At 37.1% G+C, this 21443-nt stretch overlaps 1 protein-coding gene and 1 long non-coding RNA gene across 4 annotated transcripts in view; one reads left to right on the top strand and one right to left on the bottom strand.

The window, feature by feature from the left end:
* Positions 1 to 21443, top strand: part of LOC109836597 — a 39731-nt gene that overhangs the window by 5817 nt on the left and 12471 nt on the right. Inside the window, exons 3-5 of one of the 2 annotated variants that reach the window (XR_002246019.1) lie at positions 778 to 881; positions 14371 to 14565; positions 14785 to 14850. This is a non-coding gene — a long non-coding RNA (uncharacterized LOC109836597). The remainder of the gene's footprint in view (positions 1 to 777; positions 882 to 14370; positions 14566 to 14784; positions 14851 to 21443) is intronic. The other variant, XR_002246018.1, reaches the window with a different exon arrangement.
* LOC109836594 (protein PIN-LIKES 5-like) lies at positions 2872 to 7029 on the bottom strand. Of its 2 annotated transcripts, XM_020404542.1 has the most exons (11): positions 6899 to 7029; positions 5573 to 5774; positions 5403 to 5482; positions 5205 to 5329; positions 5017 to 5138; positions 4730 to 4930; positions 4356 to 4475; positions 4149 to 4249; positions 3985 to 4037; positions 3676 to 3861; positions 2872 to 3228 (listed from the first exon to the last, which is right to left on the bottom strand). In XM_020404542.1, the coding sequence occupies exons 2-11, from the start codon at positions 5705 to 5707 to the stop codon at positions 3104 to 3106; spliced, it is 1248 nt and encodes a 415-aa protein (XP_020260131.1). In that variant the 5' UTR covers positions 5708 to 5774; positions 6899 to 7029; the 3' UTR covers positions 2872 to 3103. The 2 variants fall into 2 exon arrangements, with proteins under 2 accessions (XP_020260131.1, XP_020260132.1); XM_020404543.1 differs by lacking the exon at positions 6899 to 7029 and having other exon boundaries at positions 5403 to 5457; positions 5573 to 5700.

Here is a 21443-nt window from a genome sequence, read left to right as displayed (position 1 = left end):
TGCAAATTGGCAACTGTCATTATTCTAGCTTCTTGATTTAGATGGCCGCCTTGTGCCTGGTTGGTACTATGTGGCCCCATAGCACATTGTATGAATTTCATTATTTTTGAACAGGGTTTTTAATGTTGTTTTTACATGTGGCGAACAACTTTTATTCATGAGATTTCTTTGGTTTGCCATAGGGTTGAAAACCTATTCTGTCAAATGTTTAAAACCCAATCAGAGTGCATCACCTTACCATAAACATGTCAAACTGCAAATAGGGGAAGAAATACAAATGATACCAAAAATGTGCATAAATTATCTCCCAACAAACCCGAGTCAATATGCAGATAACATAATTTCCTTGTTTAAGTAACTTCCTGATATTTTGGCGGCAATGTATAAGTTGGACAATACTAACTAAGTAACTAGACTAACAAACCCCAAACTACTTCTATACTACAAGAAACAAAAGTCTGGCTCCTACATTGTGTAGTGCTAGCGAAATTTATGAGTTATCAAGGACCATACTTTTGTTTCCTACAGTACAAAAGTAGTTGGGGTTTGTATTCTAGTTGTCACTACTCATATAAGTTTCACAAGCTTGAAGATTTTCAGATTCCACTATTGTATAAGTCGGAATTTTTGGGAATGAATTTTGAACCCATCTTCCTGGTATTAGGCAAGAATTTTGAACCACAGTTCTTGTTTTTATGAGAAAATGTAAGACTAGGATATTGATTAATGTTGATGAGACTGGTGAAAACAACTAATCTCTGTTTGTTGTTCATTCAGGTTTGGTATAGAAGGACCATGTATTTGATGCCTAGGGGAGAGAGGAGGTGGCAGAGCCACAGCCCACATGGCCAAAGCTGGAACTCGCACTCCTATGGAAACATGTAATATTCTTCTTCTTGTTTATTTAATTGTCATAAGTTCATAACATTTATTGCGATCAAACATCCTGTTCTTATTCTGTGTTATAGTATTTGCTTATTTTTTCCTCACTGTTATTGTAAGCACAGGCACGTCACAATGTTGCTGCTGCCAATGAGAATTAATTCCTTTGAATTCTTTCCTTCTTGTTATTGTCATCATTGAGTTGAGAATAAACCATTAGAAATGGGAGTAATATGATTGCTCGAATTTGAGATGATATAGTTAATGGGAATAAGGGAGGTAGATTAAAAGAGATGCGGCAACGATTTGATTGTTCTAGTGTGACAAACACAACCCAGTAAAGTAAGGGTTTATATCACAACTTAGGTTGACCTCAGAACCCACCTGATCTGACTGGAAGCAATACGTTTGTTTATATGTGTGTTGGGTGTAGACTGATACATCCCATAAAAGAACCTGGCCCAAGAACCGCAGTTATATTTTGCATATGCATATTTTTGCTTAGTTTATTACATAGATTATACGGTCTTTACTTTCTCTTTTAATTGAACCTAATCTTAAGCTGGCACGGAATTATGGTTAATAATAAGCATATCAGGATTTAGACAATACCCATTAATTTTAGGGGTGCTGTCTGGCATCCAACCAGAACTTTATTTATCACTTTACCTTGGATGTGGATAATGTTCACTTTAATGGCCATGTAAGAGAACAAAATTCACAGGGATTTTTATATTGCAACTTAAAAAAAAAGATTAAACAAATGGAGTAGAAGAAAGAGGTTCTTATCAAGTCACCCAACCAATCAATGCTCCTATGATGTTGATTGATCTAATTTCTTTTTTTTAAAAATCTTGATAATCTAATCTAATCCACCCAATTGTATATTTAAGAAAAGTTAACAATCAAGACTTGATCTAACTAAAAACTTGATTACTATAAAAAATTGTATAGTATAAAAAATTTACTAAACTTTTTCTTAGATAAAGGAGTGATAGCAATTAGAAAAAAAGCTAATTGAACTAAAAATTAAGCAACCTGGTTAGCAAAATTCTGACAATTAAATGGTTCAGTAATTCCAAAAGTCAAGAAGGATCTGCCATGTTCTCCAAGTTTAACGCTTTAAAGGTTTCAATCTTTTTGCATAGTAGTTTGATTGGATTTAGTTTAACTCAACCATTGACTTTATATTTCAAAGGAATGAGACAGAAGCCAAAACTGGTAAAATAAAACACAAGTTCATAGGCAGAAATCAGTCTTTTATAGCTAGTAGGCCTCTTTGTCCTTCATCATCTTGCTTAGATATAGGAAATCAATAACAGGGGATTCCGATAGATGGCATTGTTGCCAATGTTAATGGTGGTGTAATATGGAAGAGATTTGTTCGAGCTGTACACGACAAACTCGAAATGAGTATGAGTTGTTGGGAAACATCACTGGCATAAGGTTCATTGCAATCCGAAAAAATAGAACTTTACACACAAAGATTTTATTTCCCCATTGAATTGCTTGGAACTGAACTGGGGTTTTTCAATACGATTCTGTTCTCCATGATTGTTAGGATTCATTGGCATGAGTATTTTCTGCATGATAGAAAATGTTGTGCGATTGATTTTTCCGCTGGATTTTGAACCAGGCATTCTGGCATGAGTATTTTCTGCATGATAGAAAATGTTGTGCGATTGATTTTTCCGCTGGATTTTGAACCAGGTAGAATGCCATTATTATATGCATTAGATTTGTCGTAGGTTTTAGCCAGCCAAGTTAGAAGCATTGTATGTGAATGAGAAGGCACACAAGCATGCAGAGGGAATAAAATTTTCCATAGTTGGTTCATATAAAGCTTGGTGATTAATTCATTAAATAAGTTTATAAAGTTATTTGCTTTAGTTTTTTTTTCTATATTGACTGACCCAATCACCTGGCTTAAAATCCTAGTTCCATCTCTTCGATGAAGCTGCCTAGTTGAGTTTTTTCTTGTTGTGCAGATATTACAAACTTTTTTCATAGAACAGAGGAATTACAAACTCGAAATTTTTAGTGTCATGCTCTTGGTCGGAGCTTCTCCTTCCAGAGCAAGCTTACTAGATACAATCACATATTACAAACATATCTGACTTCGGATTTCTTCAATCTAGGGTGATATACGTACGATAAAAAGAAGAATGGTCCTAAGAACTTTACTTCTCCCTAGCAAAATTTTTTGCTTCATTTCCAGGATCTAAGCTAAGATATACATGAACGCTGTTGACCAAAATGTGAGTGCAAGAGTGTAAACTAAGTACGTCCACAGGAAGATAACAGAATACTCTTGTTGTCCAACATCGAATAGCTCAGCCATGATACCTGCATCCAATTTAAATTCTTGATGTCATCATTTCACCATGATCTACAAAAAGTCATGTCAATTTTCTATGAATTAATTTGGATCAGTTTGAGAATAAGAGTTGGAAATATTTTATAGAGATAGACATGTTATATTAGATATTAGATGGGTTGCCTTATAGAAGGAATATGGAAAATGCTTATTAGAAATTAATTAACTCCTATGCATAGATTTGTGAAACTACTAGCCACTAGGGCTATCAAGTAAACAAGATGTGTTGTTTTGTTCATTCTTTGGATCAAGAATGGACAAGATTTATTGGAGGTTCTTGGTTTCACGATCATGAGGGCAATTCAATGAGACAAGCGCATTGAAAAGAAAAATAAGAAGTTTAATCAACATTCCTTCTAATTCAATGTGCTATAGGAAAGAACTTTAGAGAAGAAAAATAAGGGATGTCGCCATACCAATAGCTGTTGCAGGTGGGAGAGCAAATTGTAGTAGTAGCACATATTGATACAGTGGATCTTGAGGCAGGAAACCAAATTTGCTGGCTCCTTTTACTACTAGAATCCCAGCACTTGGAAGGGCAATATACCTAACAATAATGATGGATAGGATTGTAAAAGGCGGCAAAGTTGATCTGCGTAGTCCTGCACATTTTTAGTTGACAAATTTTGACAGAACATAGAAAATTAGTGGAAAATTATAGACCAAATTTAACAGTATGAGTTTGTCAAATCATTGGGGTTTCTCTAGGAAATTGCTTTACATACCATTGGTTAAGTTTGCTCCTAAAATGAGAATATTGCACGGTATTGTGCCATCTCTGTTTAACAGGTCAGGAAACTTAGAAATTTAAGCAGAAAATGCAAAACATGCAATATCAATAATGTCATGTCAATATATGTTTTATATATCAGCAGTGCATAAAACTCACCCTAAAAGTTTAAGTGAATCTTCGATAACTCTGAAGGGAGCAGTGCTTCCAATAATAAGTGATTTTAACCAGGGTACCACTCCGACTATAAAGCCAGATATCTAATATACATTAAGAATTATGTCAGTGCTAATGGGATTATTTTTTCATGTAAACATTTATACTTTTAGATATTTTTTTGGGAAAAAGTTAGAATGAAAGCAGTACTGCAGCAATAGTTGGAGGTGCCATGAGTTCCTCGACAATTAGGTGAAGACTTCCATGTATTTTCCCCCAAAAGTTCACAATCTTTCCTTTGAGCTTTCCATTAGGTAACAATTGTACAATCTGAAAATGAATCCCACGTAGGTTTCAGTAAAACTCTAAACGGAAAGGTACAGCAAATTGTAACTTCTTGTTTCCAATTCTTATTCTTCATCAGAGAAATGGTTTTCCTTTTTTTTCCTAAAATTCTTAGATATTTGTATTTCGAATTCCTAGGTCTTTCATATGAACCACCTTATTTTTTTAGAATATGTCAATATAGAGTTGAGTAAATAAATATTTTAGATATAGAGGGATATTGAGGAATTGTAACTTACAGTTCGGTCGTCTTCAGCTTTCATTGATGAAGTACTAACAACTTCTTCATTCTCCTTTTCAATCAAGTGAGATTCCATATCTGCATCTGAATTGCTTAACGTTATCCTTTCTGATACCCCACCTGTTCTGCTCCTCTCAATAATTGCACCAGCATTTTTCATCAGACTGTATGTGTGAGTCCATATGTAAAGACCTCCAAGCTGCATGAGCAAGCAAAGATAAGCGTCCTCAGCTTTCTGTCACTTGTATTTTTTTTTTCTCAAAGATTGTGGACCAATTACAATACCGCCATAGATAGTGCGTTGTAGGCTAGTCCTCTGGTAGTACATATGCTAGAATCCCCAAATGGACTCTCATCCTCTTTGCAGACCGCAGGGATGATTAAGAGCAGCATATATCCCAGATTTCCTGCAGGTATCAACCTACTGATTGAGAACTAGTGTTTATGTTTTCTGAATTAAGCTGATCAAGTACCTGCAGAGCAATTGGCAATGATAAGGCCTTCAAGATGTTTCTCTGGTCTCAAGATCTTTACTGCTACCCATCCCAGGCTTCCCCCGATCAAGAAGGTAAACCCAATGTTAACGGGCATAAACCACCTTACAAGATTTCACAATATCATGCCCGGTTACTTGTTAGCCATAAAATTGACAGGAACAATGAGAAGCTTACCAAGATATAATCTCCTCGGCTGTGATAGTTTTCGCTAGGCTACCAAATATGAGAGCTGGAGCAAACACAGAGAACACAATCTGTTTACAAAGATAGATACTTTTGAGTTGAGAAGTGAAAGAAATTAGAATACAATGATCCTAAATACAGTTTTTTTCTCGCACTCTAACCTTATTTGTATATTTTCGGGCACTTGGGGGGAGGATGTTGATGCTCTCTGATGCTAGAATTGCTCCGACAAGACATATTAGCAGAAGCTGGAGGACTGGCATCAATGCCACCACTAGCAGGGAGAAGAAATCCATCCTTGATCTCTTCTTCTCCTTCTTCTTCTTCTTAGGTTTTGTGAAGGCTTACAGAGTGTATTTTGAACTAGTAGGATTTCAGAACAGAAACAAAGAGTTAATTGTCAATGTTGATCATTTTAGACATAGATCCTGTTTTCCAGCAGTTAGCCTAAAAGAAAAGCCAAATTGCTGTGGTTGATACAGAGTTTTAAATATTCTAAGCTTAAACTACACATCCCTCTTTGTTTCCTCTTTCTTCTAACCTTTATTTATTTCCAACCATAATTTTGATCTCATCAAGTCTCTTTCATAACACAAAACCTACAGTATAGTCACATCCAAATTATCTATACTATTAACTTAAACGGATTTACCCTAGATCTAAACATGGGCGTCCCATAACGCAAATAAAACATATCTCCGACATCTCATCCTCAAATGAAAGCAAGCTATAACAACAGACAATGCACTAATTTAAGTATTTGATGAAATAATTATACACTGAAATCTTTCTCATCTCACTTTTTCTCAGAAAACATAAGATAACATCCTATCGAAATAATTTGGTTGCAGTTCAAAAACTGACTCGTGAATTCTCCATGCCGTGGAAGGCGAAAGTCATTGTTAACTATATCCACTCCCAGCTAAACGGTTTGAATTTTCAAAGAATGTTGGTTCGTCTTACGTGTGTATTTGTTATATAACTAAGTGGTCTATCTTCCTTCCCTGCTAAAGTAGAAAAGTTGTGTAAGTGTTAACTGTTAGAATTCTCGGAAGTACATGGATATGAAACGCTCACTTTGGCGACCCTGCATGAAAGAATAACAATGGTTCCTTGCAAAGAAACTAGAAACAAGGCCAGACTCTACGGGTTCAGAAAAAGGAATACTTAGAATTTCAAAAAATTCCTTCAGAAAAGCAATTTTGATCTTGAAATCATCCTCTCTTGTCCTCTCAGAAGTAACAATATAAACCTATTGGATAATTTTTTTGTTCTCTTTTCTTATAGATTCAAATATTGTTTACAGAAACTTGTGATCAATCAGATACTAAGGTTTAAGAGGAAAGAAAGCAACAAAATTATTCTCCTGGTTTCAAGAAGAATCACGTACTAAGAATTCTATAGGCTCCACATACACTCAATATACATGCAATCATACACGTATGCACCTACGAACAGAATCGAGGGAGGGAGGGTGAGCTATTTACCTTATGTCAGCTTCCTTTCTAGAGAGATATATGGGAGATATGAAAACTTGAGTATCCAATATCTACGGAATATGGGACAAATATATAGCTTATGTTGCAGGCTATAAAGACTAACCAGGTTAACATCTGATACATTCCTCAAACATCCACATTGTAGATGGGATCTTGCTGTCAGTTACAATGACCCACATAGAGATAAAATAGATGATGCTGACTAAGTTTTTATGACCATCTTGATCCCTGTGAATATATGGTTAATGATCAGCCATCTTTCGCATCATTGAAAAGGCAAAAGTTATGGTTCGGTTATTTCCTATTTGTTTTTAGCCAAGTGGCTGGTTTAAGAAACTTGCATTCATTGCTCATCCCTGTTTCTTCTTACCAAATGAGTTTTTGCATGCATGTTTACCCAACTTTTGCTAAAAAAAAACTTCTGAAATTCAAATAATGTCGGCTAGCAATTTGAAATATTGTATCTAGTTCCCCCAGGAGTTGGTCTAGACTTCTCAAAAGAGTTTAACAAATTTAAATTATAAGGAGGATTAGGGAATAATTTTCTCAGAAGTCAAAAGTCAAGGTAGGCTGGTAAATCAACTCATCCCTTCTAAAATATAAAAGCAAAGCCTCTGTTTTATGCATTATTTTCCCGTGTCACTTCCAACTAGCTCGGCCTTACTTGAATGATTTTTTTTTTTTGGGGTGGAATTAAATCCTGGAGCAAATTGTAAGTATACATAAACAACTCGTGTACTCCCTGAATCCTGTTTCCTAATGGAAGCTGGCTTTGACTTGAAAAGGGAGATTGCCAAAATAGAAACACGAGTAGATCTGAAGGATTTATGTACATCTTGGGGAGGTTGTATTGTAAGCTGAGCTGGCTGCTGCAAGTGCAGAGAACAGGTGATTACAATAAATAGCAGCCCAGCTAGATTATTAACCTCTATTGTTTCATGATCTTATCACAACAATTTTATATAATTTTTTTTTGTTTTGCTTTCCAGATATTATGTAAAGAAATAAATTAGTTTCACGTGGCCCGTATCAGCTTAGTCATGAAGCTAGGAAAATGTTAAAATAACAATACGGAAAAGGACTAGAGGAGTGCAAAAGGTAGATGCTTCTCCAGCCATATGATGAAGACATGCATTAATTTAAGGACTGAGTCCTTAAATTAATGTTAGAAGATAATGAGCAAGAGATATATGAAGAAGAGAACAGAATATGTTAGAGAACTAAAGGGAGAGGGGTGCTTGACATATTGTCTATGGCTCTACATATCGGATTCTGCAGTACTAGGATTATTTTTATTAATAGCTAGACATAGGAGCTACACATAGGATTATCACCTGATAAAGTAAGGGCCCAACATTTAGCCCAATTGATCACTTGGACTTGATCAAGGCCCAGTAAGCTGGGAAAAATAAAAAAATAAAAAAATAAAAATTGCCAGGCATAGGAGGGGTGACCGTTTCGGTAAGAGCTTGCCATGTAAGGGTATTGATGTTATTCTTGTATGATGAAAAAAAGGTAGGAAAGCTGGGGTTTTGATTGCTCTCCTGTAATTCCACACGTTATGATGATGTTCTCTCCCTCAACTTCAGGTAAATCACTAAACCATTATGTTTTTTTTTGTAATGCATAGAGAGGAAAACTGCTTTTGGCGGTCTAGGAATCAAGTTATCCTTAAGTTGGACTCTACAATACATTTTGATATTCAACATTACATTTGGGCATGAAGCATGAACACCTTTTTCTAGAGGGGTCCTCTCCCACACCTCTTCAATACAAAAATGAATATAGCAGTAGCAGTAAAAAGAAAACATATGTTATCGCGTAACATATGCATAACCTGGGACAATATATACATGAAGATTGTAGACCAACTTGTAAGTGCAGGTGCAGAAGCCAAATAAGTCCGGAGAAAGGTATACGAGCGTTCTTCCTGATCAACATCGAACGATTGAGCCATGATCCTTGAATTATATACATTTTCATCAGTCAATCTCATAGCCAATGTTCAGTAGAAGTAAATGAAGGTGGTGATTGTAAGAAAATTATTTTGAATTTGTTAATGGTTAGAGGTTGCATACCGATAGCCAATGTAGGCGGAGGAGCAAATTGAATTAACAGAACAGAAGGGAATAGTGGATCTTGCGGCAGGATTCCAAGTGCCCCTGCAACTTTCACTGCACCTATTCCTGCTATGGAAGTAGAACATGTTAGATATTAAATTAAATTTTTAATCAAAACCACACATGGCTGCTACCTAACGTTAGACTGCCTAAAGTTTGAAGAAAAATTTGGACGTGGGTCGCACATGCATAGTAAATAATATTATTTTATTAGTGCATAGTATTTTTCCAAACGCTATAAATAGACCCCAAATCCTTAAAGAAAATTCATTCCAAAAATAACAATCAATATATACATATATATGTTGTAAAATAGCTAGTGCTCGTAGGAACAGTGCCTGAACCGAGAAGGTCTTATAGATCGAGGAGATTATTGCCTTGACAGAAAGGTCTGATAGATTGAGGAGATCTTTGCCTTATAAATTGAGGAGATCTTTTGCCTTAGAGATCGAGGAGATCTTGACAGTACTGGGTTAGTGCACACCAGAGTACTGTACTACTATTCCTAAAAGCAATTTGGTCTTGGGATCCTTACACAAGAGTAGGCCAAATATTGCTTTAAGCATAGCGTTTTATAAACGCATAGCAGCTGAGTTGGAAAATTTTAAATTACTGCACTTTAGCTCACTCTCAAAGTACGTGGGTCGCATATGCAATTTGGTTTTACTATCGACGCCACTCTTCTTGGGATAACCCTGTCTCTCACCACACACTCCTCTTGGTGTATTAGTATATTACAAAGTGTATCCTCACAATGAAGGCTCACAAATACAAATGTTTGTTCTCTAACTAGATGAGAACTCAATTAAGCTCACTCTCAAAGTTACAATCCCACAACCCTAATATATACTATGTATGCAAATATAATAAGCTCAATGATTGTGTGTGAACAATGAGTAAATCAAAACAAATCTAAACTCAAAATAAATTCTAGCTTATGGAAATAAAAATCAAACATATAAATAGCTAGATATGAGTTTATAAAAACTTCTCTATGATGACAAGAGAGAGGGAGATGAGTTGAATGTCCAAACACAATTGATGATCTCCTCAAGCCCTTGTGAAAATTTCTTCACAAAACAAATCTTATAAATAAAAACTTAAATAAACTTAAACCACACTTAAAACTTGTTTTTAAACTCTCTTAGGTTGTTCAAATGGTTATGGCAATGGAGTATATATAGGGTGGAAGAAAACAACCCAAGAAAATACCCAAAACCCATAAAAATAATAAAATAAATAAAATCAACAAGTTACTGTTACCGTGTAATGGTAACATTGGCGGTCGACTGCTACAGTAACGGTGGTCGATCGTACTGTTCACAGTCAGTTTCAGATTTTGACAGATTCTGGAATTTTACGTATCTGACTTTGTAAAATTAATTAAAAAATAGTAAATCAACTCCAAAAATCATAAAATTTTGAGAAAAGTATATAAACATGTAGAAAAACATGTTAGAGAAAGAATTTCTTAAATATCACTTCCCATTTGTAAGAAATAATTGTTTGAATACAGATATTACAGTTTAAATCAATTTTGGAAAATGGTTATAAACATGTAATAGAACATGTTAGAAAAAAAAATTTAAATTGCATTTCCTATTTGTGAAAACTCATCTGTTCTGTAAAAACATGCACAAACATGAACTTTAAACATGCACGAACAAAAACTTGATTTTGTAAATTCAATTGAACATAACAAATCAATTCCAAACTTAATGAAACTTTGGGAAATGTTTGTAAATGTGATTTTGAACATGTTACAAAAAAGAATTTTCTAATTTTCATTCCCCAATTGTGAAATCTCATCATTTTGCAAAATCACATAAGTATGAACTTGTAAAAGCTTGATTTTGACAAAATGAGTTTAAACAAAGTTTTGAAAACTTTCCAATAGATTTATAGACTTGATAAAAGATATAAAATAATATCATTAAGTCTATAATCCAAAACGATGATAAATCAAACCAAATGTGTGTGTGTGATATTGAGCTTAAAGTATTAACACATAAATATAAACCCTAAACTAATTTACCCAAGCTAACTTGATCTTCAATTGTGCTCGTCTTGGTAAACTTTGTGGATGAAGCTTGAACTTGGATATTTGACTTGAATTATGCATAACTTCACTCTGATATTCCGCCAACCTCCTTTTGATGTGATCGTGTAGGCTTAATCTATCCAACCTCCAACATATTGTTTGCCTAGAATAAATAATAAAATACAAACACTAGACAAACAATATTAGTAGTAAATTATTTGTTAAATGTCATCAAAAAAAGGCCAACAATTATGTCGAGAGCATGCTAAGGAAGTATGGCTACGACGACTTGTCGGAACTATCAGTGCCATACGATTACAACATGAAGCTTCGACCAAACACTGGAAGACCAGTAGAACAACTAAGATATTCAAAGATCATTGGGAGTCTCATGTACGCGATGAGCTACACAAGACCAGACATTGCATTCGCTGTAGGAATGCTTAGTAGGTTCACAAGTAATCCTGAAAAACTTCATTGGGATGTTGTCCAGAGATTGATGAGATATTTGAAAAAAACTACAGGTCTGGGCCTATTCTACACTGGATATCCGGGTATAATCGAAGGCTATTCAGATGCGAGCTGGTGCTTAGAACCAGATGAGTACAGATCTACTAGAGGATTTGTCTTCACTATTGGTGGAACTGTCATCTCGTGGAAGTCTAAGAAGCAGACCATGATTACACAGTCATCGATAAAATCTGAGTTCTTCGCACTCTGTGCTGCAGGAGATGAAGCTGAATGGCTCAATTGTTTTCTTCGAGACATTCAATTGACAAATTACAAGGCGTAATTACTATCTATTATGATAATCAGGCGGCGAGTGCTGTGACAGCGAACTCGATGTTCAATGGAAAGAAGCGGACTATTCGTCTGAAGTATGGCTATTTGAGAGAGCTCATTTGTCAATGAGTCATCTCTGTGATTGACGTCCGGTCTTCAGAGAATGTTACTGATCCGTTGACTAAAGGTTTGAAAAAGGACATAGTCGAAAGGACGTCTGTTAGAATGGGTCTCAAAGTTTTGTAAGTCTTACAAATACTTACCATTTTATATCAAGTTTTTAGTTCAAAGCTTATGCTACTAATGATAAGATATTTGGTTCAAAAGTCAAGTAAGATTTACAAAGTTTGATGAGTCTTACAAATACTTACCATTTACATCTAGTTATTAGTTCAAAACTTATACTACTAATGACAAGATAAATGGTTCAAAAGTCAAGTAAAATTTACAAGTGAAATCATAAGAGGGTTTAAGTTTTCTTGGATTAGTCGGTGTCTATGGTAATGTTTAGAGGTTGCGTAACGCGCTCCGTAAGGAACGAGGTACTTAATTAATCTTTGATCTCCCTCTAGTACTATCCTTACCTAGCTGAACTACCCGAGTAAAACTTTAATTTTTTCACCTAGATTCTTATCATGAGAGAGGATGACTCTTAAGCCTTAATGAGTTCAAAGCATTTCGGATGTAGGATGTTTGATAGAAACCATGCCTAAAGAACTCACCTATGCATGGGTGGAGATTTGGCCGTCTCCTATGATGTCTTGTAGAAAGATACCTGAGCCCTAGCAAAAATCAGGACATGCACAGGGCCATAAATATGCATAGACAAAGGCAAGACAAAGGCAAAGGCAAAAGCAAATGTGGTTCAAAGTGAAAACTACCACAGATAAGTTTAATCTTGTGTGATCGCTGGATTTTTAGACATGTGCTGGTTCAAGTCTCTGCGATACCATGCATCAATCTTTTATTCAGTTGGTCTAAAGGGGATTCAAGTCCTTGCGACATATTCCTTACGCACAACGATTGAAACAACAACATTGTTACACGACACTAGTTTAAAAAAAATTGTGAGGGATTGTTAGATATTAAATTAATTTTTTAATTAAAACCACACATGGGCTGCTACCTAATGTTAGGCTGCCTAAATTTTAAAGAAAAATTTGGACGTGGGTTCCACATGCATAGTAAATAATATTATTTTATTAGTGCATAGTATTTTTCCAAACGTTATAAATAGACCCCAATTATCCTTAAAGAAAATTTATTCCAAAAACAACAATCAATATATACAGATATATGTTGTAAAATAGCTAGTGCTCGTAGAAACAGTGCCTGGACCGAGGAGGTCTTATAGATCGAGAAGATCATTGCCTTGACCGAAAGGTCTGATAGATTGAGGAGATTTTTGCCTTATAGATCGAGGAGATCTTTTACCTTAGAGATTGAGGAGATCTTGATAGTACTGGGCTGGTGCACACCAGAGTACTGTACTGCTGTTCCTGGAAGTAATTTGGTATTGGGATCCTTGCACCGGAGTAGGTCAAATATTGCTTTAAGCATAACGTTTTACAAACGCATAGCAGCTGAGTTGGAAAATTTTAACTTACTGCACTTCAGCTTTCTTTTCAGTTTTTGTTGCTTTATATCTGTATTATTCCAGATTTAACCACAAACGCCAACAGAACATACTTTTGCTAAAATTATCCCGGACACCTTTGAAGGCTTTACTATGGACTTACAAAGTCTTGCGTTTTTTTTCATTTTGATCAAATATGTCAATATTAGTAAAATATTTGATACCCTCCTTACTAAGTAAAAGATTTAAGCAGTTTTCTACGTTGTATTTACCTTTGGTTAAATTTCCCTTAAGAATAAGAGTATTGCAAGGGACTGAGCCATCTGTGTAAAAATTTGATAAAATTAGAGTAAGACCTAAATGAAATTGAATGGAAGATTGTGTGTATATAATTGGACTTGAACTCACCCCAATAATGCAGTTGAATCCTGAATTACTCGAAGAGGGGCAGAGGCTCCAATCATGAATGATCTTAACCATGGGATAATTCCGTCTACGAAACCGACAATCTAAGGTTTCATTCATTTTGTCAGAATATCTCATATATTATCATATCCTCTTATAATTTTCAGTTATAGTTGGAAGGAAAGAAGAGGTTTACACTGCAGCCATAGTAGATGGTGCCATGAGCTTTTTCAGCATTTGGTGAAGTGCTCTTTTTGTTTGATCCCTGTATTGATTTTTGCTGCTTGTGAGATTTCCACTAGATAACGGCGGCACAGTCTGCTAAAAATATGTCTGTCAGTTGACATAGTATGAAATTTCACCTGATGGATTTCATCTGATATACATTTCAGTCTCAATAGTGTAAAATTACAGGACTAGAATGAAGAGTCTGGGCTTCATCAACAAGTTGATGGACAAAGCAATGCTTCTTGTCGGCTTTGTTAGCTTAGATAGTGTATGATTATTGACCTTCATTCCTTTCATTACACTGTAGGCTGCGTCCATGGATACAAGCTGCTGGGCTGCCAGAATAAGCACGCGTTAATACCTGTTTTTGTGCACTTGTGTGCGCGTGTAGCAGAAATTGTCAGAAATCTTACCGACATGGATAATGATACATATGATAGGGCACGGGAATTGCTGGAGCTTGGATCTCCAAAAGGATCGTAAAATTCATTGCATGTTGCAGGTATAATTATCAACATCAGACTGCCCAAATTTCCTGTAAAAAATCGAGCCATCACGCACTTGTCTTTCTTGTTCATGTTTTATGAAATGATTCTAATGCAAAGCATGAAACAGGTATTGGATATTAATTATGCCTTATTAAGCTGTCAGAAAGAAGTCTCTACTTTGTAGTTAAGTCAATGATGTTTTATGAAATGAGTGCACTTGCACGCGATTACAGGTTTCTCCTATCGATCGAGGATAAAACAAGAGATAATTGATCGGGATGGTTTACAAATTTATCGATGTGAGTAAAAATTTAGTTTTCTACATTATAGTTACCTTTGGTTACGTTTCCCACAAGAATAAGAGTAGGGACTAAACCATCTCTGTATTAAACATTTGATGTTCATAAGACCCTAATCAAATTGAATGTAATTCGTTCATATGTATATATTTAGAATCAAAATCACCCTGATAATGCTGTTGGAGTCCTGAATTACTCTAGGAGGCTCAGAGGCTCCAATCCAGAGACATCTTAACCAGGACACAACACCAACAAGGAAACCGACCATCTATGATTTCATTCATTTTGTCATCCCATCTCATATATTGTTCTGCCTACTACGTCGCATATACGTTGGCTTAGACAAACAAACTATGAACTCTCCTCTTCTTTTGTTTTATTCTCTTTGCTGTCTTGTTACTACCCAACAAATGATAAAATGGTCACTAGGACAACAAAGACAGGCAAAAAGTTGAAAGCAACACGGGGGGAAAAATGATAAAATGGTTGTTGTCCTCTCACGTTTGATGTATCTGAGATCATCACATTCGTCATGGTTTATGCCAATTCAACGAAAGATAGCTCTTGGCTAACCATCAATGAACATGGACTGTAGAAGAAAATTCTATACAGAGTACCCTACGCAGAATATCTTATAAGAAAAAATCGACATGACTCAGTGTTTGGACACATATGCCAAGGTTAATGATTGCACTGAAATACTTTTTCGTATCATTTACATTTTAACTTTGTGTTTTTCTGAACGGAGACCATCTTTTAAAATAGAGTAAGAACACGGACCGCTATTAAACTGCACTAGTACATAAACTATCAACCATCTAAATTCATTAAAAAAAGGGTCATTTATGAATTTGTTACTTTATGCATGCATGTATTTGTTACTTGGAGGTAGACTGGGTTTAGGGTACAAGCCAGGTGAACTCTTCATTGAGAAAAAAAAAGTTTGTATATACAGCTGATGGAAATGATTTGGAGTAGTTGTTGTTACTTCTTTCACTGTGATTAATAAATAAAGAGTAGTGATAATTACACTATCACTCACTCCTAGGCTGCTTCTATACTGTAGGAGATAACAATATGTCTATTTTTTCTTCAAAAAAAACAAAATTCAAAATTGATGACTCATCAAGAGAGCCCACACTTCTCTCTCTTATAGCATAAAAGTAGTGTATGAGATAGTAGTGCTTTTAAGATACTGTCCCTCACATCTTATTTAATTTGAAATAAATCCCCTAGAGCTCACTGGTTACCTCAATTTTGTCCCTTCAGTTTGAATTTTAGTTTAGAAACATAATAGAGTAAATCTTTTGGTAGCAAGTCCTTCTAAATCCATAAGAATTTGGATATTGGACAAAAAATTGCAGTTAATGCAAGGCATATGACATATATATAGAGAGTTTTAATGGATTTACAACGAGCCGTTATCTTCGTGACCGTCACAGCTGGGGGTTGAAGACGCTGTCTAACATGTGTTAGAATATTTCTACATATGCCTAGAATATTCATTCCTTGATCTCCTCCCTTTTTATTGAGAGATTGCATATATTTAGGAGATTTTGCTTGATTCATTCCTTGATTGTAATCACCATGTATAGCTCTTTCCTCATCCGTATATAAATGGACCATGATTCATTGTACTAAAACAAGCTTAATACCCAAAATATTATTCTCTCTAATTCTTATCATGGTATCAGAGAGGGTATCTTTCAAACCCTAGTTTTCATTAAAAAACTGCATATACCTCCGACGAAGCCGCCGCCGCCGCTGACGAAAACCGATGAAAGCCGAAAACGCGCCATCGACGAATCCTACGAAGCCAACTCACGCCGCACACGAAGCCACCTGCGCCGCAAAGCCCAGACATTACGTCCATTACGAAGTCCCTCCCGGCACTAGACGAAACCCGAGGCCACCCATCGACGAAGCCTGACGAAGCCGCTGTCGCCCGACGAAGCCCCACAAAGCCCAGACCGAAGCCATGATTCAGATCCAAATCGGATCTCACGAAATCAAGGACCACCAGACCCTAGATCCCTCGCCTTTTATGCTTGCCGACGCCGCCTAACCCTAGTTCCCTCGTCGAGGCCAACTCCTTATTCACCCTCTATGACTTTATTCCTTTTTTGATTGTTCATTATGAATACATCTGAAATTCAAATTCCTATTACTGTTAAACTTGATGGAAATAATTATAGTCATTGGTCTATGCTGTTTCGGAATTTTTTGAAAGGCAAAGGCCTTTGGAAGTATGTCACGGGTGTTTGCGTCGAAAGTTGATGTATTCATTGTGGTATTGATTACAACTTTAGTCGTTACAATGAAAACAAAAAGATAGTCTTTTTATAAGACTCTTACACAATAAAAACAAAAGTTACAACTCTCGTCAAAACAAACGCAGGGATATCGTTTATCGGTCTCCTGCTTGCGTGGGATCTTTGCCTGTGCCGGGGTTTATCCGTGGACGACCGTCGATTAGATCCGGTTGTTGAAAATTCGGCAGAGCTTCGCCTTCGCCGAGGAAGTATTTGATTTGAAGCGCTGAGATCGACCAAGCGAAATCAGTAGCTCTTCTCGAGATCAAGACCAAGCTCGATCTCAAGGAAATGGGGAAAACGGGCGTCGGATCTCTCGAACTCTCCTTTATGCCGAAGAATTCACTAAGATCTGTCAACCTTCGCTGAAATTCGTGCTCCTTTGACTCCTCAATCCGGCAGCACCTCCTCCTCTTGATAATTAACCCCCCTGAGAAATGAGCACCCGAGTTCGTATTTATAAGCTTCAGAAGCGGTTATTTGGATGAGAATGAATGATTTGGTCTTATCTTCAGTTAATAACTAATTAACCATGTTCCGACCCGCACGGCCGCGGGTCGGCGCGGTTCGATTTGCGCGGGTGCGGGTAGTTCGGCCTTTGCGCTGAACTGTTTGGTGTTTTCTGACTTTTTCAGGACTTGTATTTTCCACCGTTTTACGTATTTAACCGTCTCGTTGACTTATACGATTTGCTAACTTGCTTCAGGCGCTCGTTAGCTTTTTTACGGTACTTGGAACTGATCGACGAGCGCGTGTTGATTGACGCGTGCGAGCTGATTGACATACGCGCGTTGACTGACGCACGCAAACTGATTGACGTGCGCGTGTTGACCGACGCGCGTGAGCTGATTGACGCGCGTGCGTATGTTGACTGACGCGTGCGAACCACTTGGTTCGTCGTTTCGCTTCATGCGCTTGTCGACGATAGATAATCCTCTTAGACTCGGATAACGACGTTCGTTGTCTTCTCTCCGTCTTGAGCTGTATTCGAGGACCTATAGGCATTTTTAGACGCCTACAGATACCCCCTCCAAAGAATTTCAGACTCATTTCTTTTATAGAAGAGTCTGGAAGGCTTTGGATAAGATAGGCCTTTTCCTCAATTTCGTAGAGGGACCTATGAACTGCTTCAATTCTTGACTTCTTCAACCTTCAGTCTATTCAGTGTTTTGTCGAATAGTTAAAGTTCTTCTGGCGCTGCGTTTATCATCTGACCGTTGTTGAAACCTTGAATTGAAGTTGGTGTGCAAGTTTCTGAACTTAGCTCGTGTCATTGAGTTGACTTTGAACTGATCATCTTCGTCAGAAATCCATATCTGAATCCGATTGAACTCCCTGAAATCATTGTTTGCCTTAGTTTGGCGAGATTGCTGATGCGTTGACCAGCATCGATCTTTACTATAACGGGTTGACCGGCGTTAACACAGTTTATACTCGTACGTTTGCTGAAGTCTACACAGTTTAAGCTTTTAAGGTGTTAGAGCGTGGCGGTCCTAAATTTTAGGCTGCAGGACCAACTATTAAAGTTGATTCATCTGTAAATATAGATCTTATCCTGAAGTCGTTGGATGATCAAGTCATGAGACCAACTAATGAAGCTGATACGTCAATGACTTGCATTTATAGAATTTTTGGCAAATTCTCAGCCATCAACGGGTTTGATGAGCCTTTATTCTCAGCCATCAACGGGTTTGATGAGCCTTTACCGACTACCGTTTGAGTCAGGCTAGCATGCAGATTATTTAAATTCGTTCTGCACATAACATTGTGCTAAAAGAGTTAACTCTTTTAGTGCTACGATATTGAATACGTAGACTTCGTCTTTCTCATGTAAAAAGACTAAACAACGACGTGTATCAGACGTAGACTTAGGATTTTTGGCAAATCCTCAGCCTTCAACGGATTTGACATGTCTTTACCGATTACCGTTTGAATCGGGCTTGCATGAGGATTATTTAAGTCCGTTCCACATGTGACGTTGTGCTAAGAGAGTTAACTCTCTTAGTGCTACAATATTGAATATGTAGACTTCATCTTTCTTACGGGAATAGACTACCCGACAACGCGTGTTAGGCGCTGACTTATCCCTACTTAGGCTTCGGGATAAAATTCCCCATGCGTGTGAAGCACGGATTTTGGCGTTATAAATAACAACCTGTCACAATGTTGAATATGTGGGCTTTTTTTTACAGTTAAAAACTAACCGGCAACGCGTGTTAGGCATTGACTTATCTCTGCTCAGGATTCGGGATAAGATTCCCCGTGCGTGTGAAGCACGGATTTTGGTGTTATGAATAACAACCTGTCACAATGTTAAATATGTGGGCTTTTGTTCTTTTTATGGTTAAGAACTAACCGGCAACGCGTGTTAGGCATTGACTTATCCCTGCTCAGGTTTCGGGATAAAATTCCTCGTGCGTGTGAAGCACGGATTTTGGTGTTATGAATAACAACCTGCCACAATGTTGAATATGTGGGCTGTTGTTCTTTTTACGGTTAAGAACTAACCGGCAACGCGTGTTAGGCATTGACTTATCCCTACTTAGGCTTCAAAATAAAATTCCTCGTGCGTGTGAAGCACGGATTTTGGTGTTATGAATAACAACCTGCCACAATGTTGAATATGTGGGCTTTTGTTCTTTTTACGGTTAAGAACTAACCGGCAACGCGTGTTAGGCATTGACTTATCCCTGCTTAGGCTTCGGGATAAAATTCCCCAGACTGGATTCTGGTGTTTTTTTCAATCGGTGAAAGACTAAACCGGCAACACGTGTTAGGCGTTGACTTATCCCTACTCAGGATTCGGGATAAAATTCTCCGTGCGTGTAAGGTATGGATTTTAGGAGTTGAAAAAGTGATGTCTTCTCTTGGGGCAAAGACGAACCCGATACGGGAGAGGAAGAATTTTATATTCTATCTCCCAAAGCTAAAGAGGAAGAATTTTATATTCTATCTCCAGTTGTAAAAGGAAACTCAAAGTGGGATCTCCACTTTAAGAATCCGGGAAGGTGAAACTAGGAGTGAGATCTCCACTCCGAGAATCAAAAAGATTCTGATAACCCTAACTGTCAGAAGGTTTGATTACCGAACTAAAGATAGAGTTCTCGTTTATTGAGAGTGAATTATGGTTTTGGTCCTTACTGTAGGAAGGTTTGACCAAGCGGGAGTTTAAGATGATCCTAACTGTAAGAAGGTTTGATCACTTGGTTTGAAAGTGGACCTCTCGTTCATGGAAGAAATCGAGAGGGGATTTTGGTTTTGGTCCTAACTATAAGAAGGTTTGACCAAGTGAGAGTGGGAGTGTGAGATGACCCTAACTTTTATAGGTTTGATCACTCGATTTGTGGACCTCTCGTTCATTGAAAGAATCGAGAGGGGATTTTAACTGTGGTCCTAACTGTAGGAAGGTTTGACCAAGTGAACAGTGAGAGTGGGAGTACAAATTACAGTGGGAGTGTTAATTCGTACAAATCACTCAAAGAGGGTTCCTAGTATTAAGTGGCAAATACTTAACACGAAGGAGTTTGACAATTATTAATGATTGGGAGATTAAAATTCCGAGTACTATGTCTGGACTCTAACAATGGGAGTGTTGAGTGCACAGACGTAGTGAGAGTTTGAATGGGAGTTTCGTGAGGGAAGATTGATCCAACGAATTAATCGAATCTCGTCTCAGCAAAAGAGTGTTCGGAAATCATAGTGGGAGTTTAGTGTTTATCACTTTGTTCATAATGATCGGGTTATCCCTAAGGAAATTACATGTAGGAACTTTCCGTTATACAAATCATCCACCCCCAGCTTCCTTTGTGGAACTGTGTCGGACATTGTATTTAGTTACATGACCGGGTTATCCTTAAGAATATCAGCGTAACATTCTCCAGGAACTTCCCGTCAAAAGTAGGAAACAGTTTAGACTCGTGTGCCTATTGGAGTATTAAGAAGCAGTTTATACTCGTATACTTGTCGGAGTGTTACCATTCTCATTTGGCTTAATTGAGCGATATAACGCCGACTTCAACTAAGGTTTGGATGCTATTCTTGAGAGCAAAGCAATCCTTGGTGGGATGAAGGACCCTCCTATGGTACGCACAATACTTTGGATCCACAATATCGTCAGCTTCCTCCTGATTTACGATAGGTGGTAGCTTGATCTTGTTGTTTTCAAGGAGGGATTCGAAGATGGCTGGAATGTCTTCGTCCTTGAAGGAATACTCTTTTTGGAGTCTCGGGTCCAAAGTCTTTTGCTGCCTTCAGGATTGCTGTTATGACGTTTGATTAGCA

Source organism: Asparagus officinalis, chromosome 4 (genome assembly GCF_001876935.1).
Source record: "Asparagus officinalis chromosome 4, Aspof.V1, whole genome shotgun sequence".
Classification (NCBI taxonomy): domain Eukaryota; kingdom Viridiplantae; phylum Streptophyta; class Magnoliopsida; order Asparagales; family Asparagaceae; genus Asparagus; species Asparagus officinalis.
This window is presented reverse-complemented; position numbering and strand designations above follow the sequence as displayed.

What these genes read in the sequence shown, in the direction of transcription:
- LOC109836594 (XM_020404542.1), bottom strand. Translation starts at nt 5,707, where the DNA reads ATGGATTTCTTCTCCCTGCTAGTGGTGGCATTGATGCCAGTCCTCCAG. An exon ending in GCCGAGGAGATTATATCTTG is followed by an intron (nt 5,330 to 5,402) that starts GTAAGCTTCTCA and finishes AAATCTTGTAAG; the next exon opens with GTGGTTTATGCCCGTTAACA. An exon ending in CACCTCCAACTATTGCTGCA is followed by an intron (nt 4,250 to 4,355) that starts GTACTGCTTTCA and finishes AATGTATATTAG; the next exon opens with ATATCTGGCTTTATAGTCGG.